This window comes from Andrographis paniculata, unplaced genomic scaffold (genome assembly GCF_009805555.1).
Source record: "Andrographis paniculata isolate CXL003 unplaced genomic scaffold, ASM980555v1 Contig12END, whole genome shotgun sequence".
NCBI lineage: Eukaryota > Viridiplantae > Streptophyta > Magnoliopsida > Lamiales > Acanthaceae > Andrographis > Andrographis paniculata.
In genome coordinates this window covers 431,167-457,511 of record NW_026137402.1, presented here as the reverse complement: position 1 = coordinate 457,511, position 26,345 = coordinate 431,167, and the positions used below count along the sequence as shown (strand labels likewise).

At 40.0% G+C, this 26,345-nt stretch overlaps 2 protein-coding genes across 2 annotated transcripts; both read left to right on the top strand.

Annotated features, from left to right (window-relative positions):
- Nucleotides 1-11,821: 11,821 nt before the first annotated feature.
- On the top strand, nucleotides 11,822-12,382 carry LOC127256701 (uncharacterized). Its single transcript, XM_051282846.1, has one exon. The coding sequence runs from the start codon at nucleotides 11,822-11,824 to the stop codon at nucleotides 12,380-12,382; it is 561 nt and encodes a 186-aa protein (XP_051138803.1).
- Nucleotides 12,383-23,330: 10,948 nt separating this feature from the next.
- LOC127256688 (uncharacterized) lies at nucleotides 23,331-26,007 on the top strand. Its single transcript, XM_051282824.1, has 3 exons — nucleotides 23,331-23,501; nucleotides 25,204-25,934; nucleotides 25,978-26,007. The coding sequence occupies exons 2-3, from the start codon at nucleotides 25,212-25,214 to the stop codon at nucleotides 26,005-26,007; spliced, it is 753 nt and encodes a 250-aa protein (XP_051138781.1). The 5' UTR covers nucleotides 23,331-23,501; nucleotides 25,204-25,211.
- The last annotated feature ends 338 nt before the right edge of the window (nucleotides 26,008-26,345 follow it).

Below are 26,345 nucleotides of genomic sequence, written 5' to 3'. Positions count from 1 at the left end.
CCTCGCCGGACAATGTCAACCTTTCAGCCGAATCATGAAGAAAGAAGTGTCTTTCCATTGGGATGAAGCATGCAAGAAGGCATTCCAAAGCATCAAATACTACTTGACGAAGCCACCAGTGCTGATAGCGCCAATTCTAGAATATCTGTTGACACTTTACATTGCGGCACAAGAGCGTTTAGTTGGAGCTTTGTTAGCACAAGAACCCAATAAGGGGAAAGAAAATGACTCTACTATCTTAGTAGAATGATGACACGAAATGAATTAAATTATCCAGCTGTGGAAAAGATATGCTTGGCGCTCATCCTTTTTATAAAAAAATTGAAGCATTACTTCCAAGCGCACACTATCTGGCTGGTGTCGAAAGCAAATCCCTTAACATATGTCATGTCAAAGCTTGTGTTTTTTGATCGAATCGCTAGGTGGTACCTGCAGCTGCAACAATTTGAAATCATCTATGTACTACAAAAAGCTATAAAAGGACAAATATTTGTTGACTTCCTCGCCGATCATCCCATCCCTGCTGACTGGGAGTTGTCTAATGACTTTCCACATGAAGACGCACTTTTCGTCGAAATCACTCCACCATGGAAAATGTATTTTGACGGCTCGACACACAAAAATAGAGCTGGAGCTAGGATAATATTCATCACATCACAGGGAGAAGTTCTTCCATATTCCTTTGCCTTAAAGGAAAAGTTTTCAAATAATGTGGCTAAATATCAAGCACTCAATCTCGACCTAAAAATGGCAGTCGACATCAAGCAACACCAGCTTCAAGTATACGGAGACTCCAAGCTGGTCGTAAGTCAAATCACTGGAGAGTTTGAAGTGAAAAAACTAGAACTGATGCCTTACTTAAAGTATGCTAAGGCGTTCATTGAGTTGCTCGGGAACGCCTCTATTGAATATGTCCCGAGGAAAGAGAACGGGCAAGCTAACACCCTGGATAAACTAGCATCGACTCTATCCATCCCGGATCAACAGGTGTATATTCTGATATGCAAAGTTTGGGTGGATTCCTATAAGTATGAAGAAGAAGAATGTGTTGGTAAAGAAGTAAATCACCTCATCGAGGTGTTTGAAATTGAAGAAGAAGAAGAAGAAGATTGGTGACAACCAATCATAGATTTCTTAAAATATTGCAAGCTCCCCAGCGACCCACGCAGACGAGCAGATATCCGAAGAAGAGATGCACGCTATGCCTACTTTAACGGCATACTCTATCGTCGGTCGTTCGACAACATGTTCCTTCGATGCCTTGGCAATCATCAAGCCAAACAAGCTATGGAGGAAACTCATGCCGGAATTTGCGGACCTCTTCAAGCTAGCCCAAAGCTAAACTTTCAAATAAAAAGGATGGGGTATTATTGGCCAACCATGGTTAAAGACAGCATAAAGTTTGCACAAAGATGTCAACCGTGTCAATTTTATGCTAACTATATCACTCAACCACCTGAACCATTGCACCCAACTATTGCTTCATGGCCATTGATACCTGGGGCATGGATGTCATAGGACCACCCAAAAATTCATCCGCTGGACATCTCTATATCTTGGCCGCAACATACTATTTCTCCAAATGGGCAGAAGCAGTTCCTTTGAAAGAAGTCAAGAAGGAGACAGTAGCCTACTTCATACGAGTGAACATCATTTACCGTTATGGGGTTCCTCGGTGTATCATAACTGATAATGGAAGATCTTTCGCCAATACACACATCGACAAGCTTTGCGAAAAGTTTGGATTCCAACAAAAGAAGTCCTCAATATATTATGCGCCGGAAAATGGACTCGCAGAGGCATTCAATAAAACACTTTGTAACTTGCTGAAAAAGGTCATCTCTAAATAAAAAAGAGATTAGCGTGATCGCATCGGTGAAGCTTTGTGGGCCTATCGTACTACATTCCACACTCCAACACAAGCAACACCATTCTCACTTGTATATTGGGTCGAAGCCATCCTCCCATTGGAAAGACAAATTTCTTCACTAAGGATTGCTCTTCGGGAAATATTGACAACCGAAGAAAATGTCCAATTAAGACTCGAAGAGCTAGAGGCTCTCGATGAGAAAAGACTACAAGCTCAACAAAGACTGAAGTGTATCAAGCACATTTGTCTCGAGCTTACAATAAAAAGTCAAATCACGAACCTTTCAAATCGGGGACTTGGTTCTTGCTGTGAGAAGGCCTATTGTGATCAACTTTCATTTGGGAAATAAATTTTTATCCAAGTGGGATGGACCCTATGTCGTTACTGAGGTCTACACAAATGGCACATACAAATTAACATCTCAAAACGGACTTCGAATAGAGCTAATCAATGGGAGGTTTCTCAAAAGATATTATGCATGAGATCTGCAGATCAAATCAAGACTTCTTAGCATGATAATAAACTGCCAACTAATAATAGAAGCAAATTCAAGTTGTTTTGAACTGCGTTATGACTTGATCCCTTTACCGGGTACGTAGGCAGCTTGAAATATACCTTCAAGTTTAGTGAAATAAAAAAATAATAATAGATGATTTGGGTAAAAAAAATATCCGAAAAAAAAATTGACTAAAAAAAAGAGAGTTAAAAAAGAAAGAAGAGAAAATTTACATTTATTGATTGGCAATCAAAATGAAGAGTACAAATCAATTTTAAACATTAAGATACTACTTTTCTTTGCTAATATCTAACAACTCTTCTAAGCTTTTTAAGTATTCTTCGTTTGGCGTAGGGACATTCTCTACAGCGGCGAGTTCATCATTGACTTCAGCAATTTGGGTGATGATATTCTCGTTAACTCTTTGACGTTGCTTAGTAAGGAAAATACTCTCTCTTTTTTGTGGGCGAAGTTTCACGTCAATACTCTCCACACACTTCTCTAACTCTTTGATAGCTTCTCTAACTCTTTGATAACTATTTGGGTGCGACAATCGATTTTTTTTCTCAGAAATCTGTTGGTCGCGGGCCGCCAAGGATACAACGCCGATGGAGTCAAAACATGCCACGTCAAAAGATGCAGCTTCAACAAAAAGGGCCTTGACTCGGTCTTCAATATGAGAAATGTTGAAATACTTAAAACTTTTCATTGATTGGAACACTACGTCAATCTCGTCCTTAATTGAGGAAAGCGAACGACATGGTGTCCTCTTAAGCTTTCCCCAAGGATCCGATCATACTTTTCCTACATATTTGCGCTGGATCACCTTCACAAAATCTGCGCCATAAAATTCTGAAACTGCGGGCACAACAGACAAAACGACTATGAGCTTGGTTGGAGCATCATTTACTTGCTCATTGCAAAAACCTTTGCTTTCTTCAATCACCTCTACAATGGAATCTTGGCTCGCCATCTTTTCATCCATAAACGGGATTCTTTGCTCCAACTAAAAACAGGATAAAAAAATGTCAAAAAAAAAAAGAAAAAAAATAAGTTACCTCTCTCGCGAAGTCGCTCGAAGAATGGTGTAGGCTCGAACGAGGACTTGACGGCTTGATGATATTATGATCTCGACGAGCTCGCTTCCAATGGATATCATGCTCACTACTGCTTTGCTCGGAGACAGAAGGTCCCGCCCACTTTGAAGAACTGACATTGGGAGTACTCGAATTCCATTGTTCTTCTCAGGAACACCCGAAACAAGTATCGGTATCTTTTGAGCTTTATCCGATGGCTGGGCTTGATCGGCGGTCTTTTGTACCGGCGGAATATACTCATCCAAGAAAGACCTGCAAACTTGAGTCCACCACTTCTTGTAGACGCCGGAAGAAAATCCCCTCGGAATGGCAGGAATGCGTGGAAGTACAACTTCGGTTGAAGATTTCAAGTGAGTGCTTTCGTGACAATGTTGATAGTCTTCCTAAAAAGGCAGCAATGGACGTCTTTCAAAAGAACTCCGGGAATCTCTTGAAAAAACCGAATTGACGGAAAAAATGATGGGGACTATACGGCTCTAAAAAGAATCGAAATCCATCCAGCAAAGTTAGAAAACAAGAGCGACTGGAGATGAAGTATTCTTGCTCGTAGCCTTCACGCTTCACGTCATCAACGGAACGCACGTTGAAGTATTTTGTGATCATGGTGCAAGCCCAATGAAAGTAGTCACCACGCAAGATTTTGCAGCATGCAACATCTGCTCTATACGCATGAGCACTAAGAGCTCCAAAGTGCTTCACCATCCCCGGACTATGGATTCCCTTCCATACGCCGTAGTGGGTCTGAAAATACCCAGCAATCCATCAGGTCAAAAAGTGGAGAGGAAGTGTCGTCCGAACATTCCCAGGACCGAATGAATCTGCGGCCAGGTTCAGCCCTCTATAAATACTGGTCAAGACTGGAATGGCCAAGCTTGCTGGAAATCCCAAATGCTAGAATACTTGCTATCTTGAAAGTTGAAGGATCAAACCAACATCGTCAAGCGAAATCACAAAGATGTAAAGCCAACAAGCAAGGAATGCTGCAAGAAAAGTCTCCTCAAGGTGCTCCCATCCAAGTTTGAGTTTGGCAAAAGATGACTCTTACACCTTTGACCATGGCTCGTGGGCACCAATCTCTCCAGAAGGATTGTAAGTCACATCAGGCCAAGAAGAATGAGTAGACTCCTTGCCACGAAGGATTTGAGAACGCTCGTACTTGACGGTCTTCTTGCACCAAAAGAAAATCCAGTTGGTTGCGCTAACACCACGTCGACCTTTGTCATGCTGCGGAGAAGGTGGTAGGCATGCAACAGGTATCTGTACGATCGGGGAACCAGCTTCCTATCTTCTTTACTTCCGTATGGCTCCTTTGTGTTTGGTACCACCTCTTCGTAAAATGAGCCAAGTTTGGGGAGGCCCGCCAAGGACGCCAAGTCGTGGAGAGAGATCGACACTTCACCGGCAGCAGTCAAAAAGGTGTTGGTATTGGGACACCACGCCTCGCAAACGGCCTTGATGATCTCCGGAGAATAGTCGTAGGAGAACAATGAAGCATAGACCGCATCGTAAATGCATCCTCTTTTAGCGGACGTTCGCATCGATCCAGTACATCCTCCGCCCATTCCCAATAGCCGGCCACATAAGAAAAGTTGCCATCAAAGGAAGGAAGACCATCCCAAGCGCATGCCCCCTCCATGATTCAGCGCCCCAAGATTGGAAGTGAGAGAGTATCATTCGGCATGTGTTACTGGAGTGAGGATTGCAAGGTATGCTTTCCGCCAGCGACATTCCGAGACCACTTCTTTGGAAATTTTCGGACCTCCAAGTTAGGACGAGCAGCTCCGTGTCCTATGAGTGGTGGATGCACAACACAAGAGAAATAAGCATACACTAGAATGAGAGAAATCAAAGTTATGAGAATTTGATAATGACAAAGTTCTCTCATGGTGAGGGGTTTATATAGTGTCTAAAAATTGAGCCATATGGAAAGACATGTGTAAGGAAAGAAGAAGATAATGAAATAAAGAGAAAAAAAAATTTTTAAAAAAAAGAAAAGAAATAAGAAAAGCATCTACATACATATATATGATATGTGTGTATAAAAAAATAAATGTCTAAATTAAATTAAATATCATATATATTAGAAGAAAATAAAATTCTGATATAATAAATTTGTAATATTTAATTATATATATGTTAATTTTTGTACAATAAATATCAACCATTAATGCAAAAATTTGCTTGAAATGGAAGATATCGTACAAATATTACGTGTATAAATAGAGCCATAATAAATTTGGCAACAAAATAAATTAATCTCGTCAATGAAGGAAGTATTTAAATTAATATCTTCCGAAAAAGGAAATGATATAGAGATTTTGACGAAAAAGGAAATGGCACAATCAAATTCTTCAAAAATTGAAAGGAGCATCTGATGAAAAAGGAAAAATTATAAAAAAATTTGTTAACCAATCGGGATTGTGCCACGTGGCACCATCCGAAAAGGAAGCTAAGGCCACCCCTCCCCTATAAATAGGAGTCTTGGTCAATTCATTATACACCGAAGTTCATTTGAACACTCTCTGCAATGTTCTTCATTGTTCTTCATGTCCTTCGAAGTGTTCTTCGTAAAAAAGTCACCGATTTGAACAAATGATCCAGTATTGGTTGACAAATCGATGGAGTTAATGTTCTTCATCGTATGCCCGAGCCGGAGGAAGGATCAACGCTCCAAAAGCCATTGAGGAATTCGTCAAAGCCAGGAAAAGTCTTCAAAGTCCCTCTCAAAGCTTCAAGATGTTCGTCGCGTTCTTCATGAAAAGCATCAACTCGGCCCTCTTTGATCCAAAAGTCAAAGGGACACGCTGCAAAAAAGTTATAGAGCACCAAATTTACCTCCCCAAACATCAAATTCCTTCGGATTGTCCAAAGGAGATATCAATCCAAAGTCGATGATCAAAATCGCCAATACGGAGACCAAAGACCTCCAAAAGCCGGCAAAGCCAAACCGAAGACCAAATCCATTCAGATCAAAGAAGTCATCCAAATCTAAGTTGGAAAAATGAATCGACCCAGGAAGAGAATCAAATGATCCAAATAGAGAATAGGACCCCGCATATATTTAAATTTAATTTAATTTGTGCAATTTTGTATTTATAAAAATATAACACAATTTTTTGTCTACAATTGTATTTAATTTAAACTATGTTATTATCTAATTAAAAATATTTATATAATTTATTTTTATTAATTTTTAAATTTAAAAATTAATTTTAATTAATTACTAAAATTATTAATTTAATAATTTTTATATTGTAACAATTTAATTAATACATATTTTTATATAATAAACAAATAACAAATATTTCTAAATAAAATAAAATTGATATGAATTATTTTTAAATATAATTCAAATTTTAAAAAATAAAAAAACATAGAAAATAAAAAAAATATATTAAAAATGAATATATATGTATATATATATAAACCGATCGTTCAAATCGTAATCGGCAGTTTTTAAACCATAACTAAAATCATCAAACTGTAGTTTGAACCGTTTGGGCAAGTATATTGGGCAAATCTAGTGTCAGCCATAATATTTTTTACTTTGATCTTATCATTTTGCCGATGTTTGTACATATTTGCTTTATATTAAGAGTAAAATATGACTTTACACTCAAATTTCGCACCAAACAAACTTTTAGAATATAATATTAAGATCATTTATGTTTCTTGTCAGATTTAATAATATAATATCAAAATTATTCTCTTCGTAGTTTCTTTTTTCAAATTTAATAATATAATATCAAATTTTTTCTATTTGTAGTGTATGAATTGTTTTTATTTTATTTTCCTTGTTTCTATAGAAAATATGTGATATTCGATTGTATAAAAGAATACAAATAATGTGTATATATAAAGTATGGACGGGGCTAGTCTGTCAAAGACTATTACTGTATATATATATTATAATAATTATCATCCTTATCATCAATATTGAAATTATAATATAAATTAATTTATATTTATCCAACTAAAAATATAAATAATATAACTAAAAATAATAATATTATATATATATTTAATATTTATCCTTTATGGGTAGTTATTTATTTAAAATTCTTCGATTATAATTGTTATACAAAATAGAAATATAATTTATTTCATAATATTAATTTTTTATTCTCATTAATATTATAAAAATTGATATTTTCTTGCAGTGGTGTACCACAATAATTGAAATTTTCCCTCCTTCGTGCAGCCAATCGCTCTTATTTCCCCTTAAATACATTCATATTCATTGAGATTTCTAAATTTGCACTGACATTATTGTATTTTCGGAGTCTAATTATAAAATAAAATATATAATGTATGAATTATAATGTGACAAATTTATTGAAATACAATCCAAAATAGGTACGTAGAATTTAAATAAAACCATAATATATAAATATATGTGTTTAAATAGATATTCATTCAATCAATATTAGTTACAAATTTATAGAAAAATTGCAATAGAAAATTAGATACGTAGACTTTAAATACTACCATGATTATATATATCTTCTATCAATATTAGTTTACTTACTATTTCAATTATACCTATAAAATTGATAAAATTTGATATTATTAATTTATATTACTTTTGTAAAAAAAATATAATTATATTCAGAAAATATTACATTATACAAATATTTTACACAAATATAAACTTTATTATATGATTCAATATAATATTAGCAAAATATCGATCTATATATATAAAGGGTTATTCTATCAAATATTCAAAATCGGATATATAAGATACAATATTTTTTTATTAATACTAGTAATAAAATATATTTATAATATTCTTGTTGAGCGAGAAAAACCAATGTGTAGGGTTTTCGAGAATGGACTTGTAAATTGGGTCATGGATTAGTATATAATTCGATGGGTCTGTCAATTGTATTAAGGCCCAACGATCAAGGCGTTACTATTAAATGGGCTTCTTTGAGAGGACCTTCGATTAGGGGGTCGGTTGATACGGAGGTCGGGCAAAGGAAAAGGAGACAGTAGGCGTTTAGGTCGGTTGGTGTGGAGGTCGGACAAAGGGAAATCGGACGAAGGAAGATAACACGGTGGTGTTTAGGCCAGTTGATACGGAGGTCGGACAAGTAGAGCTGTTAAACGAGCCGAGCGAGCTCGAGTATTGGTTGTTCGAACTCGACTCGAACTTGTTAACGGTACAGGCTCGGCTCGGCTCGTTAAGAATTCGAGCCAAAATAGTGCCTCGAGCTCGGCTCGTTAGACTCAAATTCAAGCTCGAGCTCGGCTCGTAAGGCTCGAACTCGAGCTCGAGTTCAAGCTCGATTTGAATTTTATACATATTATGTATATTTTTTAATATATAAATTATATATATTTAATTTTATTCATAATTTTTTATAATAAAATATTTAAATTTTAATAATAAATATAAATTTTGATATAAAATATTATATATATTATATTAATATATAAATAATATAAATATATTATCACTAACGAGCTCAAGTGAGCTACTCGCGAGCCGAGGCTGAGCTCAGCTCGTTTGTAGAAAAGATAATTTTTGAGCTCAAGCTCGGCTTGTTTATCTCTATAAACGAGCCGAGTTGAGCTATTAACGAGCCGAGTCAAGCTTGGCTCGCGAGCTACTCGATTCGTTTAACAGCTCTACGGACAAGTGGAAGTCGGGCGAAGGAAGATGAGGCGGTGGATGTTCAAGTCGGTTGGTTAAATAGGGCGGTTGAATAGCAGTTTTGGAGCGGTTGGAAGATGCTACAACCGATGAGCGGATGTGGAGGCATGGCCTGATAACAACATTGGGGCGGTTGATATGGGTTTTTAAATAAGCCTTTTCCCGACCTGAAAAGAGGCATCTTCAGTCGACATTAAATTCAGTGAATTTTCTTTTGGGGATCATCCTTTTACTTTTCCAGTCCTTAATGTTCTTTTCAATTTCCTTATGTATCGTACGGTGTCTAAGGATTTTCAATTTCATGCATCTTTTTAATCAAATTCAAAAATAATTTCTTTTTCGGATTTTACTTTTTTATTGTTGAAAATCTGCATCAACAATTTGGCGACCACAGTGGGAGTTGATGCAAGATTGCTGATCCTACATCAAGAGAGAATTTTATACAACTGAGATCCGGCCGAATCATCGGAACGATCCATATGGCAGGCCCACAGCCCCAAGTCTCTTCAACACTAGTGGGAGAAACAATTTCACCACCCGCCATGCCGAATGCAGGGGAAGCACTCCAAGCACCTGCCAATTGGGTGTCTTATGTTCAACATTTGAACAATCAGGAAACTTTGCCTATGCAAAACATGTTGTGAGAGCAACAAAACTTCATGCAAAACATGTTAGATCAAACTTTATCAAGGGTTACTAGTCAATCCACTCCATCACCCTCAGGAATGTCACCATCCAGATTACAAGCAAATTTTGCGGGGCTCTCATATGTAGACAGCACCCTCCCAAGTGCCACTACTAGGGTCGATAGAGGAAAGACCCATCTAATATACCCGAACAATTTTCCACTAGGTATCAGGGCCGAGCCAACCTTCCCCAAAGAAGAGAGAATGGGAGGACAGGCTCACAATCCCATTCCTGTTTTGGACCCTATTCCACCCAAAGTGGATCCAGAAGACATCGCTCAAATTTTGCGAGTGTATTTTAGAATGAATCCTCAAACGGTGAACATGCCGGCTTATCAGAGGCCATTTCCAAAAAGAATCATCAATGAGCATCCCCTCCGGAGGAATTATAGGCCACCTGATTTCCACTCATTCTCGGGAGAAGAAGGAGCATCGAACATTGAGCATGTGGGACATTTCACGGCTCAACTAGGGGAAGTAGGCAATAATGCATTTCATAAATTGCAGTTGTTCGGGTTGTCTCTCACAAGAACAACCTTTTCCTGGTTTGCCAATCTTCTGCCAGGACAATTAAAAAATTGGGAAGGTTTGGAAGCGGCTTTTCATGCAAGGTTTTTCAATCCTCTTCCGACAGTCTCACTTACCGACCTTCTCGAGATTAGGCAAATTCCGGAGGAAACCGCCTACCAGTTCATAGTGCGGATACGACTGATGAAAGGACATTGCCCAACAGTCATTAAGGAGAGCGAAATTACCAATTTGGTGGTCAGGAATATGCATACGCGACTGCTAGAGGCTTTGACAGCCCACGATGTTGGAGATTTGGCCAGTTTGGCATCTAAAGCAGGGAGACTAGAATCCCTTTTTAGAGAGAAGGACCACAACTTCTGGCGGAACAAGGTCCAGCAGATGGCCAACGTCGATACAAAGATGTATGCACCAGAAGATGAACAAGGGAAAGGTGCTGAAGAAATGGCGGCTGAGATTGTAAATGGCATGCCTTATGTATGTTCCAAACTGAAACCTCTCCCAGGGGCAGAAGAGCGGGAGCAACCGACATTTGATGCATCCAAAGCAGATGAGATCTTTGATATCCTGCTAGCGGATGGACAAATTCGCATCCCAAAGGGACAACGGTTGGTGAAAAAGGAGGAAATAAAGGGAAGGCCATACTGCAAGTGGCATAACTCCTTTACGCATGACACTAACCAGTGTACACACTTCCAGAAGAAAATTTAGAGAGCCATCAAAGCTGGACGGTTTAAATAAGTGACGATGGGGGTAGAGCAGCAGCCCTTCCCGAAAGTAACTACTGCGGTAATCTCTCTGCACTCTTCACATAACATACAAAGGGACGATGAAAGAGACACTAAACGGAAGGACCGTAAGCCAAAAGAGCGAGAGGATGAGCATAATGACAAGTTCAAGACCTGTGAAACCAGGGTGGCAGAGAAATGGGACAACAAGGATGGCTCTTTCGAAGTGGAGTTGAAAGACAAAGTGGTGGTTCGAGATCGACCAACACGCAAGCCACAACCGGTCCATGACAAATGGAGTTGGAATAGGAAGCCTTTACCCATAGATATAGATCTGCGGTTTCCAAGTATGAATCGTATGCAAATTCGTAATGCCAAATGCAGGTATGCTGCTCGGCATGGGAGACGAGCAGACAAAGGAAAGAAGAAAATGGATGCGCCGCCCAAAAGAAAAGAAAAACAAGAGATCAACCACAGGATCATTAGGAAATCGAAAGGCCTGTCAAGAAGGCCAGGTGTTTCCGTTGTCAGTTCTGCAGATGGATCAACATTGATCCCGAGATAGAAGTCTCCGAAAAGGAGGCCCCTGAGATAATCTTTGGATCATTGCTCTAGAGGAGACGAGAACCTTACGTAGTAAGATAGTAAAGGCCGACAAGACTATGTTCGAAGTCAGGATGACTGGTATGCGGTGGTTCGAAGAAGAAGATGAACCTATCTGGGCAAGTCTGAAGGACGAGGAACCAGATGGGCGGCAATGGCTGGCAGTCCCGGACATACGCACAACAGTCCCCCACCTATGGTTTTTCCACCCATACCAGAAAGAGCAATCCCGCACTTGAAACCATTATATGTTAACGCTCACATCTGTAGTAAGCCGATTAACAAGGTTTTTATTGACAATGGAGCTATCTTCAACGTTATGCCTCTCAAAACCTTGAAGAAATTGGGGAAAGGAGTTGGTGATCTGTCTCCAGTTGATATCGAGATGACAAGCTTCACAGGGCAGCCAACGAAACCAGAGGGGATGATGGTGGCCCCTATTGAGGTGGGACTGAAGGTGATTTCAACTTTGTTCTTTGTGGTGGATGCTAACACCACTTACTCGGTCCTGTTGGGGCGAGCTTGGATTCACGCTTTCAAGTACGTGCCCTCTTCTCTCCATCAACAGATCATGTTCTGGAAAGGGAATCAAGTGTTCAAAATGGATGCCAGCACTAATCCGTTCGGCTCCACAGAGATGGTGGAAGAATCCGTACTTTATTCTGAGTATGTACCTCCGATCTCACAGACAGCTGTGGTAGATGAGTATCCCTAGAAGAGCTGTAAGCTCACTGCGCAGGAGTATGTTTTTCATTAGAAACATTTTTCTCTATTATGGCTCTGTTGTTAGCCAAAAACATTAAATTTATTAAAGTTTAATTATGGAAGAGATAGGCGAATATGACTCGTTGATTAGGCAGTTTTATTTAAACCAATTAATGGTTAGACCACATGGCAAGGAAAGTTCCAGCAATAATGTTAATGAAGGAGAAGACTTTCGCTGGCCTGACCTTCTGGAGAAAACAGAACCTTTCTTGTCAACTCAGGATCCGCTCATTGAATACAATGTAGGAACTGAACAGATACCCAAGATGGTCAGGGTTAGTGGTTTGGTATCTAAAAACCAACATGAGCAAATGGTGATGGTAATTCGGGACCATATGAGTGTTTGGCACGGGATTATTCCAAAATGTCCGAATGGGCACGCGATTTAATAGAACATAGGTTGCTCATTAAAAAGGAGTTCAAGCCGTATAAGCAACCACCAAGAAGGATTAGTCTAGAGCTACTTCCGAAAATCAAAGAAGAAATTGAGAAATTGTTGAAAGTAGGGTTTATTCGACCCTGCCGGTATACAGAATGGTTAGCCAATATTGTCCCGGTAACCAAGAAGAATTGAAAGATTTGGATCTGCATTGACTTCAGAGATCTCAATCTGGCTTCCCCTAAAGATGAGTATGTAATGACCATAACTGATATGTTAATTGACTCAGCGGTGGGACACCGAATTTTGAGCTTGATGGACGGGTATGCAGAGTATAATAAGATCTCGCTGGCAGAAGAAGATATACCGAAAACCGCATTCAGGTGTCCAAGGGCTTTAGGGATCTATGAATGGACGGTTATGCCGTTCAGGTTAAAGAATGCTGGAGCAACCTACCAACGGGCAATGAATACTATCTTTCACGATTTGATTGGGCAGTCAATGGAGGTATACATTGATGATGTGATCATTAAGTCTGCTGACTTTGATACACATCTAATTGACCTGAGAAATGCTTTCCTATGGATGAAGCAATACAACCTTAAGATAAACCCAACGAAATGCACCTTTGGAGTTTCGGTAGGAAATTTCCTGGGTATTTTAGTGCATGAAAGGGGGATAGAGGTTAATGCAAACAAAACTAAAGCTGTTTCAACAATGCACCACCCTCGGTCGGTTAAAGAAGTGCAAAGTTTGTTGGGTAAAGTAAATTACCTGAGGAGGTACATATCAAATGCCGCAGGAAAGTTAAAACCTATCACAAGGTTGCTGAAGAATAAAGCAACTAATTTTTCTTGGGGTCCGGAGCAGCAGGAGACATTAGAAGAAATTAAGCAGGTATTAATAAAACCATCCGTGTTGGTTCCCCCAAGAGAAGACTGACCCCTTAGACTGTATGTGGCAAACAGTTTCGATATGGTAAGTAGTTTGCTGGCACAAGAATGGGAGTTGAATTATACCATGCCCAAAAAAATGTGTTACTCTTTAGCGAGAGGAGGAGGCAAGTTGTTGAGCGAGAAAAACCAATGTGTAGGGTTTTCGAGAATGAGCTTGTAAATTGGGCCATGGATTGGTATATGATTCGATAGGTCTGTCAATTGTATTAAGGCCCAACGATCAAGGCATTACTACTAAATGGGCTTCTTTGAGAGGACCTTCGACTAGGTGGTCGGTTGATACGGAGGTCGGGCAAAGGAAAATGAGACAGTAGGCGTTTAGGTCGGTTGGTGTGGAGGTCGGACAAAGGGAAATCGGGTGAATGAAGATAAGGCGGTGGTGTTTAGGCTAGTCGATACGGAGGTCGGATAAGTGGAAGTCGGGTGAAGGAAGATGAGGCGGTGGATGTTCAGGTCGGTTGATTAAATAGGGCGGTTGAATAGCAGTTTTGGAGCGGTTGGAAGAAGTTACAACCAATGAGCTGATGTGGAGGCACGACCGGATAACGACATTGGGGTGGTTGACATGGGTTTTTAAATAGGCCTTTTCACGACCTGAAAAGAGGCATCTTCAATCGACATCAAATTCAGTGAATTTTCTTTTGGGGATCATCCTTTTACTTTTCCAGTCCTTAGTGTTCTTTTCAATTTCCTTATGTATCATACGGTGTCTAGGGATTTTCAATTTCAGGCATCTTTTTGATCAAATTCGAAAATAATTTCTTTTTCGGATTTTACTTTTTTATTGTTGAAAATCTGCATCAACAATTCTATATATTTTAAATACTTACTATCTATGAATCTTAGGATTTGTTTATTTTCTGTTTTGGTTTGAAGACATTTTTTTATATAAAGTATAAAAAATTTTGTAGATAATATTAATATAATAAGAGTGTATAATATATTAATTTTTGTAGTAAAATATGTTGAAAATTTTTCACAAAGCAAACAAACTCTTATTCTATAGAAAATAAAATTAAATAAATTTTAAAAAATAATGGTTTAGGTACGCACACTAATCTTTATTGTTATATTATAATATTGTTTTTCTACCAAAAGATTTATATTAAATATACAGGTAGATATTTACACAATTTTGTATATATTGTTTTTTCATATTTACAAATAGTTTTATTTTTTAACTTTAAAATGTGAAAATAAATAAATATAAATATAATTTTATTAAAAAATAGTTAATTTAATTTTTTAAAAAACCAATAAAAATAAATACGGTCATTTTTTTTCTTATTCAATAATTTTAATTATAATAAAACACCTATAAAGTAAAGATATAAAATACGAAATTATTCGAACACACATCTAAACACTCATGTATATACTGGATTAACACTCTTGTATATACCCCTACTGATAGAGGTTGTGCTTTCACGAAGTGCCTTAATGGTCTCCTTTGTAGGGAGATTGACTGATACGAATCACATTCAAAGATACCTGCACCTATACATATAATACTTAAGTAACCACCAATTATACATTGATTTTCGGTGTTTGTACCCTGATGATATTGTTACATATATGCACTAAAGATATATCCACGTGTAATTTTTACGTATCTGCAAGATGAAGTCATATGCTCCACTAATGCGTATGCATGCCCGGGTTATCTATGGTTGGAAAATGGGCCGTGTTTAGTTCAAAATATTTAATTTCTCTTAGTCATCAGTTATAAATTTATCATTATTGTGTTCCCACGACTCTCTGAACTGTAAGTAAAGAAAAAAATCACATGTTTACTATAGATGACTAAACAAGTCATAAATGACGTGGATAACTTTGTTGGTTGTTACTTATGTACACTACTCTCACAAATTGGTTATTTTTTTAAACATATTATATGTAATCCACACCGTAGCACACACAACAACATTTAGTCCACCAAGGCTAAAAGAGAGAGTGCTCTCACCGAGTATGCGAATTGGCCCATCTCTGTGGAAATGACTAAAATTAACTACATTTAAAGTTACCTGATAATATACAAATAATACCTGAAATATCATTATCAATACCTCGCATGCGGTGTTTGTACCTAGATTACATTCCTAAGTATTGTTGGACCACAAGTCCAAAATGACTTGAATGTCGAAGATAGTGACTTCTATCAGGCTGTGGAGCTTCCATAGAGCAAGAAGATGTGACTTCCATAGACCTTCGGACGAGAAGCTCCATCAACCCTGAATCGGCAACCTCATAATGTCAATGGAAGACCATGGTACCTATAGGTCCTATATGGAAGGTCCTAGGGGTCAAAATGGAAGGAATAAGAATGAGGATTCCATGTAACTCAAGGCTGTCGGGAACATATTCCCATAGACCGGCTAGGAGTATGATGGAAACGAATTAGGGTAGTCTGCAGGTCTGATCTGGAGGCAATGGAAGAAATTCAGAGAGAATGGAATTTGGTCCAGGAACGATGGAAGACGCTCAAGACGAATGGAACTCGGACCAGAGGCAATGGAAGCCGCTGGGAACTGATGGAAGGAGGTTACTTGGTGGTTAAGAGAGATAGAAAGAAGTGGGAATAATTTGTAACCACCCCTGTTAGTGGGAGAAGTGGTTATTCTAGTTTAGCATTACAAGTAGGAAAAAGAAACACAACACACACACACAACAGAACAAATCGCATCTTCTCATATTTTTCTTCCTTGTTTTTATTTTCGTTTATGCAATTTAATTCCGATTATATACTTTCTGCAATTTATTTACACGCTTTCCGAAGTTAGTCATAGTTTAGTTTAGTAATCGCGTGAAATGCGCATTGCCCGACGACGGATTGGCTCTCTGGAGTACTTCCGGAACCTACGCCGACGAAATCGACGAGCTATTTTGGAATTCCGAATCGCTGGATCGAACAATTGGCACGCCCAATGGGACCAAGTCGGGTTCGTATTCGTGTATGCAACTTCGCAGTGGTAAAGTGATCGCCATGGACAATCAGAATCAGGGTGCAGGATTTATTGGAACTGGAACGCCGGTTCATCCCAGTGGAAGCCGCATCCCAGGGCTGAGGAGAGATGAGGAATCGTCGTCGACCGAGACGATGGTGACCATGGTGCGCAGAGAAGTGAATCAGTGTATTCAGGCCGGAATCGGAGACATCGCATATGAAACTTCCAGGAAATTGGCTGATGTGATCCGGCCAACTGTAAGGAATGAAGCATTTCAGATTCGCGAAGAAGAACGCCGAGCAGCGGCTAGTGGAATCCAAAATTCTGGAATTTCAAGAAACACATATGGAGGACCGAGAGGGGTAACTCCATCTGCTGGAGGGATTCCACCTCTCACAGGAAATGTCGGTTCTAACTTGGTTCGGGGAAACACTGGATCGCCTAGGGGACCAACGGGTGGAGCAGGATTGCAATTCGGTAATGTGACGATTCTCCAACGCCCGCAAGGAGGGCAACCCAGCGGAGTCTGTGGCCCTCAAATGGTGGGCGGACAAGATGTCGCAGGAAGCGGCATCTACAGAGTCCCTTCAGGAACAGGGTTGCCAGGGCAGGTCGCAGGACAGCCTGCTTGGAACGCACCTCCACCGCCGTGGGCGCAGTAGGCTCCTTATGCTGCTGTCCCTCAAGGAGGAATGGCTGGTCAAGCTTGGGGACCAGGAGGACAGCCGCTGATTCCTAATCAGCAAGAAGCCCGACCATTAATAGATATGGATATTCTAGTGAAAAGTATCCGAAGAGCTTTCCTGCGAATGAAATTCGAAGAGCGACCGGTGTATCAAAGACCCTACCCAGCTTGGGTAAGTGAGATGATGCCGTTGCCCGTTTGGAATAAAGCACCGGATTTTTCACTGTTCTCAGGCGAAGATGGGAGATCAACAATAGAGCATATCGGAAAGTTTACAGCTCAGTACGGAAATTTGGGAGGAAATGATTGGTATCGTTTACAATTGTTTTCTTTGTCTCTGACGGGTACGGCATTTTCGTGGTATACATCGTTAGCTCCAGGTACTGTGCAGTCTTGGTCGGATCTAGAGAGGCTGTTTCACGACCGTTTTTATGCACCACCGGTGGAAACTACAATATCCCATTTGGTAGCTGTAAAACAGGGATATGATGAGCCTGTGGCAAAATTTTTGGAGAGATTTCGACAAGCTAAGACTCGGTGCATAGTGCAGACACCTGAACAGCAGGCAACCGCGATGGCAGTGGATAATATGCGATCAGATCTTCGAGACCGGTTGGGAGTTCAGGATTTCCAGGATTTTTTGTATTTAAGTGCACTCGCAATGAGGGCAGAAAAGCTCATTCGAGAAAGACGGGATGCTGCTATAGGTAGGTGGAAAAAAGATGGAAAAGCACGAATAACTTACTGTGTTTATGAGGAAAGTTCAGCCGACGAAGATTGTGGTGAGGAACAAGATGTGCTAGCGGCTGAACTGTTGAAAGGAAAAACTTACTCTTGTTCGGCATTAAAACCTACAAGAGGTAAAGAGGTCGGAGGCATGCAATATACCTTTGATGTATCTAAAGTAGAACAGATTTTTGATCATCTGGTGAAGGACAAACAAATCAAACTCCGAGACGGGCAGCGAGTGCTGTCACCAGAGGAATTGAAAAGGAAAGTGTATTGCAAGTGGCATGGGAGTTATACACATGCTACCGCCAATTGTACGTACCTACGAAACACAATTCAGAAGGCTTTAGACGAGGGTAGACTGAAGCTAGCAGAAAAGAGTATGCAGGTGGATGCGAATCCGTTTCCTGCACCATCCATCAATACCATGTCTACAAGAGGTCTCAAGGAACAGAACAAAGGAAAGCAACCGGTTCGGCAATCGGTTTACGAACGACTCGGGCCCAGGATTCCACAACGGGGTTCAGTGTTCAATAGGCTGTCTGTAAGAAAGACGCCTAATGGAAATGTTGGAAATAAGGAGCCTAGGGTCGTAGAAAGGAGCCCTAATCTGAAAGTGACAATTCTGAATGCCCAGGAAGTTCGGGAGCATGACTTGGAGCATGCAGAAGTTGGCAGCAGTTTTTATCCCGATAAGCATGACTTGGAGCATGCAGAAGTTGGCAAGGCTGTATATTCAAAACGTGGTGAAGAGGTATGGAGTTCCGGAGGTGATTGTCTCGGACCGCGACCCCCGTTTTCAGTCGCATTTTTGGCAAAAGCTTCATAAAGAGTTTGGTACTCGGTTAAGCATGAGTACGGCCTTTCATCCGATGACCGATGGGCAGACTGAACGCACCATTCAGATTTTGGAAGATATGTTGCGAGCTTGTGCATTGGATTCTCAAGGCCGATGGGAGGATCAGTTTGCTCTAGTGGAGTTCTCCTACAATAATAGCCATCAAGCGACCATTGGGATGGCACCCTTTGAGGCTTTGTATTGGAGAAAGTGTAGAACGCCGTTGTGTTGGAGTGACCTAAGCGTATTGGGGCCCGAAATGATTGAGGAGATGATGAATCAGATTCGTAACATCAAGGCTAAGATGAAAGCCGCCCAAGATCGCCAGAAGAGTTATGCCGACCTTGCTCGGAGGGATGGGCATTTTAAGGTGGGTGATCATGTATTACTTAAGGTCTCACCGACGAAGGGTGTGAGGAGATTTGGTATTAAGGGAAAGTTGAGCCCAAGGTATGTAGGGCCGTACGAGATCATCGAAAGGATTGGAGAGGTGGCCTACAGGTTGGCCTTGCCGGAGACATTGAGAAGGGTTCACGATGTTTTTCATGTCTCTCAATTGAAGAGATACGTGGCTGACCCATCTCATATACTTCAGCCGGAAGTCTTGGATCTTCAGGAGGATTTGGTGTACTCAGAGCAACCTATTCAGATTGTGGCTTTCAAAGTTAGATCGACACGGAACCGTGAGATAAGGATGGTGAAGGTAGTGCGGTCGCAGCATGGGGTTGAAGAAGCGACATGGGAAACCGAGCAAGAAATGCGAGGAAAATATCCAGAGTTGTTTTGAGGTAGCTCCGGGCGTGCAGATCGATTTTGAGGACGAAATGTCCTAAGGGGGGATGGATGTAATACCCCATAAAATAATCGCCGGAAGTTTGCCGGAGTCGGACAAATTTCATTTTGGGCATAATTTATTTTGGGTCTTTTAGTGTAATAAATTAAAGAGTTGGGTTTAAATTAAAAGTAAAAATTGAATTTGGGCCAAAGTAGAATAAAATAATTAATAAAGGACTAAGTATGTTATGTTAAATAAAAGAATAAAATAAAATAAAAAAAGGGACAGCAGCAGCAGCCAGCACGTCCGCCAGCGCCGCCGCCAGCCCCCTGTTCTACCTTGGAGTTCTTCTTCTCCAAGATTCTTCCTTTTGGTCTCTTATCTTGAGGTAAGTGAGATTAATCTTAGATAAATTAATATGTTCTAATCCCTAAACCCTTCTATTGGTATGTTTTTCAATATTCTTGTCAAATGAGTTTGCCCTAAAAGTGTTAGGTTTTGCCAATTTCTTCTAGAAAGTTGATTATAATGTTTATGTGAAGATTATTATTGGATTCTAAATTGAAAATTGTGGAATTTATAGGATGGGTTCGAAACCCTAGTTTTTCCCTAACCTAGTTATGGTTTTTGGAAAAAGATTTACGATTATATTTAAATATTATGATTTTTGGAATTAGACCATGCCTATTGTGATTGAAATTTTTTTCGGATGTTTATTTGGCGAAATAAAGTGTTGGGTCTAATATATCCTACTTTGCATGGTTAAATGTTGACAATTGGAATATTTTGAGTTTAATACACTCTTTGTGAAATTTGCCTAAGAGCATGTTGAGTATTTGGTCAAATTGGTAATTGAAACTACCCTTCGAGTCCGATCAACTCGTCGATTGTTTGGATGATAAGGCATAGCCTTCCACCTCTGTGCCTTGCAAACACGTGAGGGTATGCCGGTATTTTAGGATAACTAGCTAACCTTGAACTAGATCCCGAATGCGCTAGGTCGAGGGATCGAGATGGCGGGTTCCCTTTTAGGGTGATTCCGAGGTGCCCGTCATTCACGATGGAAAGGTCTTTAGATCGTCATCCGTGATGGAGGGATGGATTGCGTACAATCCCCTCTTGGTATGTTATATTGGAGACTAGAGGGTTGTGGGCCGTATGGCGCCCCTCGCAAACTAATAATAAATTGATTTACGTGTACTTTGGATTTCGAACACTTATGTACACATTGTGGAGTTTCCTTTGAGGGTTATGACCCTATGTTGTTATGTGAAATTATGTGACGTGTCATACGAAGTAATAAGGTTAGAAAACCGGGTTGAGCCGGCCCTGATTAAGGCCTAGTGGAGTTTTCTTCATGATGTGCTCATCGCTATTATTCAAAAATGAAAAGAAGGTATAAGGGAGACGCTAAAAGACTCGTGTGTGTGAGTTCCCCTTATGTGATACGTGTCATTTTATTCGACTATCTTCTTCAAATGATTTTGTGGCATTATATCGTATTGATTTATCTTTGATTAATTGCACTTACTCAACCGTTGTGTTGACTCTCTTTTTACAATTCTTTTTGTAGGTGATCATGTTTCCGTTATGCCTAAGTGATGCATTCACGTCATATGATCCATCGGGGGAAATGAGAACTACCTTACCTTCTAAAATATTTTGAAATTCACCTATCGTGTTTAAAGACTAATGCATTTTGAACTATTTCCAATTTATGTTTTTTATTCAAACTTTATTTACTTAATTGATAAGCCGGTGCGCTTTAATTCTAAGTTTCTATTAGTTGTTGGTATTTATTATTTAAGCCTTAGCGCCACAACGTAGGACTCGTTGGTTGATGAACGAGCATTCCGGTGTGGCGTGGCGGTGACGCTCCGGTTTGAGCCGGCCGGGGTGTTACAGGTGACCTGACACGTTCCCAGAAAAGAAGGGCACAAAGGAAATGACTACAGGTTAGGTTGGAAGCTGAAGGTGTTCAGCCAAATTAGAAAAGTGCAGGGTTTAAAGGCAAGAAAATTGAATCGGAAATTCAGCAAGTAGCAAATCAGGACGGAAAAGTCTCAGAAACCTGTGAGCAGAATGAGAGACCTCAGAAAAATCATGAGTTACAACCTCGCATAATTTTCTCTACTCCAAACGCCAGACCGACTCCAAACTGGCAGCTTCGATGGGTGCCGAAAACTGTACAACCAAAAGAGTGTGGTTCCGGAGATGGTCATCTATCAGTCGTGGGGGTATTGCCTTCTGAATTCAAAGCTCCAGAAGGGGAGTAGAGTTATGAGGGAGTGACCGTAGATGAAGTACCAACGGCAGAATGGAACGATATAGTGACAACAGTCACTTTTGATCGAATCGGGTCCGGGCAGAATAAACACGTAAAACCCCTGTACATTCAAGCTTTAATGGAAGGACGACCAGTGGGCAGAGTATTGATAGACGGCGGCGCATTCGCCAATGTAATGCCATTTCGGACGTTCAGAAAGTTAGGAAAGACAAGGGATGATTTAATACCAACTTCGGTGCGAGCTACGGATTTTATGGGGAATTCGTATAAACCGGCGGGAATCGCTAATGTGGAGGTACAAGTAGGCACTGTTGGATTATACTGTAAAGCAAACTTTTAGTACGCTTTTGTATTATTCAATTTCCTTATTAACTGGAATAAATAAATTGTTATTTCACATTGTGTTGCTTTTATTTATGTTTTATATATATTAGCATGTCCACTTATTTAATATTGTAGACAACATGGTGTGTGGAGATCACACAGAAGATCTTGTTGTCAGTTCTTTATTAAATATAAATGGGTTTCACAACTGAGATGGTTATGGACAAAACCATCGGTTTAAGTTGTAGTGTAAACTTGGAATTAGTTTGTCTTGACTATTAGTTTACACTAATGTGCTGCGTCACATTGAAAGGATCACAGTTGAGATATGTTCTTCTATTCTGACATTGAAGAACCAAGATCTCGGTAACTCTGTTAATTCTTAACCTTAGATGAAATAAATTAAATATATGGAATAAATGTTCGTTGCTTTAATTTACCATAAGTGAGAATCCTTAGTGATTCAATATGCTTCGTATTTTGGGCAACTACATTATTCGCATAGTAATTAATTTATTATCATTAAGGCACCATGTCCTGGACATCCAGGTTGATGACATCCCCTTAAGGAACTCAATAAGGATTATTGTATAAACCCTGCAGGTGGATTTAATCCGTACAATAATAAGTTTTGAGTGGTATTACTTAAGGAATTAAAAGATATTAATTAATTAAATTGTCAGAAGATTTAATTAATTAATGGATGTGGAACATCTTAAACATGGGGAATTAATTAAGTTTAATAGAAGCCCAGATTCAATTTGGGTTGGGCTGGGAGTGCAATATTAATTCTTTAATGGAATGAATTAATATTTTATGATTCGAATTATATTCAGGGCTGAATATAGAGATTTGGATCTATAAGGGAGCCCGAGCCCAACACCTTCTAAAGATCCCCGGTCTGGCCCAATTACCTGTTGGGAGACTTATTAATATGCGGTCTTTGTCAAACCCCAGTGACGTTTTTTTTAAAAGAGGCGAAAACCACAGGTGCAAGCCGTCAGCTCTAGGGTTTCACGAAGAGCAAAATTCGTCTCCCTCCGTTTGATAGATCGCCGCCCATCCGGTGTTCGAGCGGGGTTCGGGAACAGTCTGGAAGGTCTCTAGCGGAATCAACCTGTTCGTGATTGCTGTTGGTGGTTCCAAAAAGGGTACATCTCTAGTTCATTCTTATAGGAGCATGCTTAGGATCGTTTAATACCATGTATGTACGCGTTGGCATCCAACAATGATTCGTGGGAATGAACAGCCCTCACCGGCGTGTTCCTACAATTGGTATCAGAGCAAGGTTTCGTGGATTGTTGGCTCTGCCAGAAAACGTGTAGTTGGTATTGTCTTTAACGTTTTCGCATGTAATGTATGGAATGAATATTTTTTTTGTGCGTGTATGTTGTTTCCCTTCGCAGCCCTTTTGGTTTTGTTGTAATCGTTTTTCCCACCAGATAATAAGTGTGGGTAGATAGGCGGTTTTGTATATAGATCCATGTATGTAGGGCTTTTCATGTTGTTTTGAGTTATACTGCGTAATTCTGAAAAAGACATGAAAAAGGGAGGCGATTTGGAAGCAGTTCGCATAAGCAGAACAGCCACGAACGCAGTGGGGCAGCGAAGCAGAGGTGGCGCTGGAGGTAAGGGCGGACATGAGGCTTGTAGTGACGGCCAAGAAACAATTTTTGGTGATGGAAATTAGGTTTTCGGCTTTTGGGCCGAAAATCTAGGGTTTCCGTCGGCTGAAACTGTTTTGGCCATAACTTTTGCCTCGGTTGTCCGTTTTCAGCCCATGATACCTTTTCGGAAACGGGAGGACGAGATCTACACGAATTACAGCTATGCCGTAACGGCGAATGCCACAGCCAAATTCGATCGTCTTCAGGAAGTTTTCGCGACTTCTTCCTGAGGCGGCCCGGTTCCAGTTTTTCCATCGCGTGAGAGGCCGATGTCTAGCATCTGTCCGCGCCCCTTTTAATCCTGTAATGGTTGTCTTAGGCTATTGGTTAGGGTTTTAAGGGCTGCGTGGGTGTGCTTTTAATTTTCTGCCTTTTATTGCTTTGTGGATGTATTTAAATTAATGCTTGCCAAAGTATTATGTGATATGCATGATTATGTGACAGGCATGATTTAAATTTACAAGCATGTTAGGAGCATGCTAGGAATTTAATTATTCTATGCATGCTGTCAAAACCTTAAAGTTTAAATGACTAAGTATTTAAGTTGAATTATTATTAATTCATGGGCCTCCATAATTGATCTTTAAGTAAAGTGTTTGTTATACGCGGGATCCATGGGGTCTCCTCCCTAACGGATATTAACATGCACAAGTTTACTAGATAAGACTTCAATTAAAGTGATTTAATTTTAAGTAAAGTGTGTGGCATACGTGGGATCCATGGGGTCTCCTCCCTAACGGATATGTCACTCATAAGTTTACTAGATAAATTAATTCGTGATAACTGTAGGAGATTATTTGCATTAAATATGACTGCCCTTCGGTTGCATATTAACTGTAAATAGTTGTCCTTGGCGTTAAATTATGGTCATTACTTAGATGTGGATTTTAGATATAACCCCCCAACGGGGTCCCTGTTTTAATTCACATGGCCAGTTCTAAAGTATCGGCAATTAATTTCATTCGTCATAAGGATAAGTTGATGAGATAATGAAATTATAGGCTAGCTGCCTGTTTGGTGAATGCATGTGTAAACGTCCGTCATAACATGGCTTGCATGTGCGATTTACTGAGCTGTCGTGATATGTATAATCTCGTGGTTTTTGAGGTTTTCCCATGATTTTATGCTTATGTGTTAATGTGAATTACTGCTTACGTGTTTGCATGTTTCTGTTTGTTTATTTCAGTTATCAAAATGTCGTTCAATCCACTTATGACTGTTCTCAATCAAAACAAACTCGTTGGTCCGAATTATTTGGACTGGAAACGAAATCTGGACATTGTCCTTGCTGCGGATGACTATAAATTCGTCCTAAGCACCCCTGCTCCAGCAGACTTAACTGAGGAATCCACTGAAGAGGAAAGGGAGGCTCATCGGAAGTGGCATAGGGCTGATCAAATGAGCCGTTGCTACATATTGGCGTCAATAACCAATATGTTGCAATTGCAGGTTGAAAAGTTGCCTACTGCTACTGACATGATGTTGAGCCTCAAGGAGCTCTTTGGTGAGTCAGATAGGGCTGCTCGATTTGAGGCAATGAGGAAGATTATGACTTCCTTCATGCCAGAGGGAACTTCTGTGCGTGAGCATGTTCTCAAGATGATGGAAAATCTGAATGAGATAGAGCTGCTCGGGGGTCAAATCGATGCTGACACCAAGATCGATATGATCTTGCACTCACTCCCTAAGTCCTACGAGAATTTCCGTCTCAACACAATCCTGACCAAGAAGGACTATACTTTAGCCGAGCTTCTTGTGGATTTGGTTGCAGCGGAGGGACTCATGGGTAGGACTCCACAGGCGCTGTTTTCTGCGCAGTCTGGACCTTCTTCGTCGAAAGGCGGGAAGAAGAAAAAGCCTGCCAAGAAAAAGGGTGCTGCAAATAGTGGGAGCAAGTCGGTCGCGCCTTCTGGTGGCGTGAAGAAGCCAAAGGGGAAGTGCTTTAAATGTAGCAAGACAGGACATTGGAAAGCTGATTGTCCCCTTCTGAAGGGCAAAGATGGTACGTCTTCTACTTTGCTTGTTGAAACATGTTTCGCGGCTAGTTCTACCAGCATTTGGGTAGTAGATACAAGAGCCACTGATCATGTTTGTTGTACAATGCAGGGGTTCCTGCCACCAAGGCAGCTGAGTGAGGGCGAGATTATCATAAGCTTGGGAGATGCAACCAGAGTGGCAGCGGTTGCAGTGGGAGATGTGCATTTATCTTTTTCTGATTCAGTTTTAGTTTTAAAGAACGTTTTGTATGTGCCAAGTTTTAGAAAGAATTTAATTTCAGTTTCGAAACTTTTTGTGGATGGATATTCAGTTGTTTTTAATAAAAGCGTT

What these genes read in the sequence shown, in the direction of transcription:
- LOC127256701 (XM_051282846.1), top strand. Translation starts at nt 11,822, where the DNA reads ATGGCTGGCAGTCCCGGACATACGCACAACAGTCCCCCACCTATGGTT.
- LOC127256688 (XM_051282824.1), top strand. Translation starts at nt 25,212, where the DNA reads ATGTCGTTCAATCCACTTATGACTGTTCTCAATCAAAACAAACTCGTT. An exon ending in CGGTCGCGCCTTCTGGTGGC is followed by an intron (nt 25,935 to 25,977) that starts GTGAAGAAGCCA and finishes GTAGCAAGACAG; the next exon opens with GACATTGGAAAGCTGATTGT.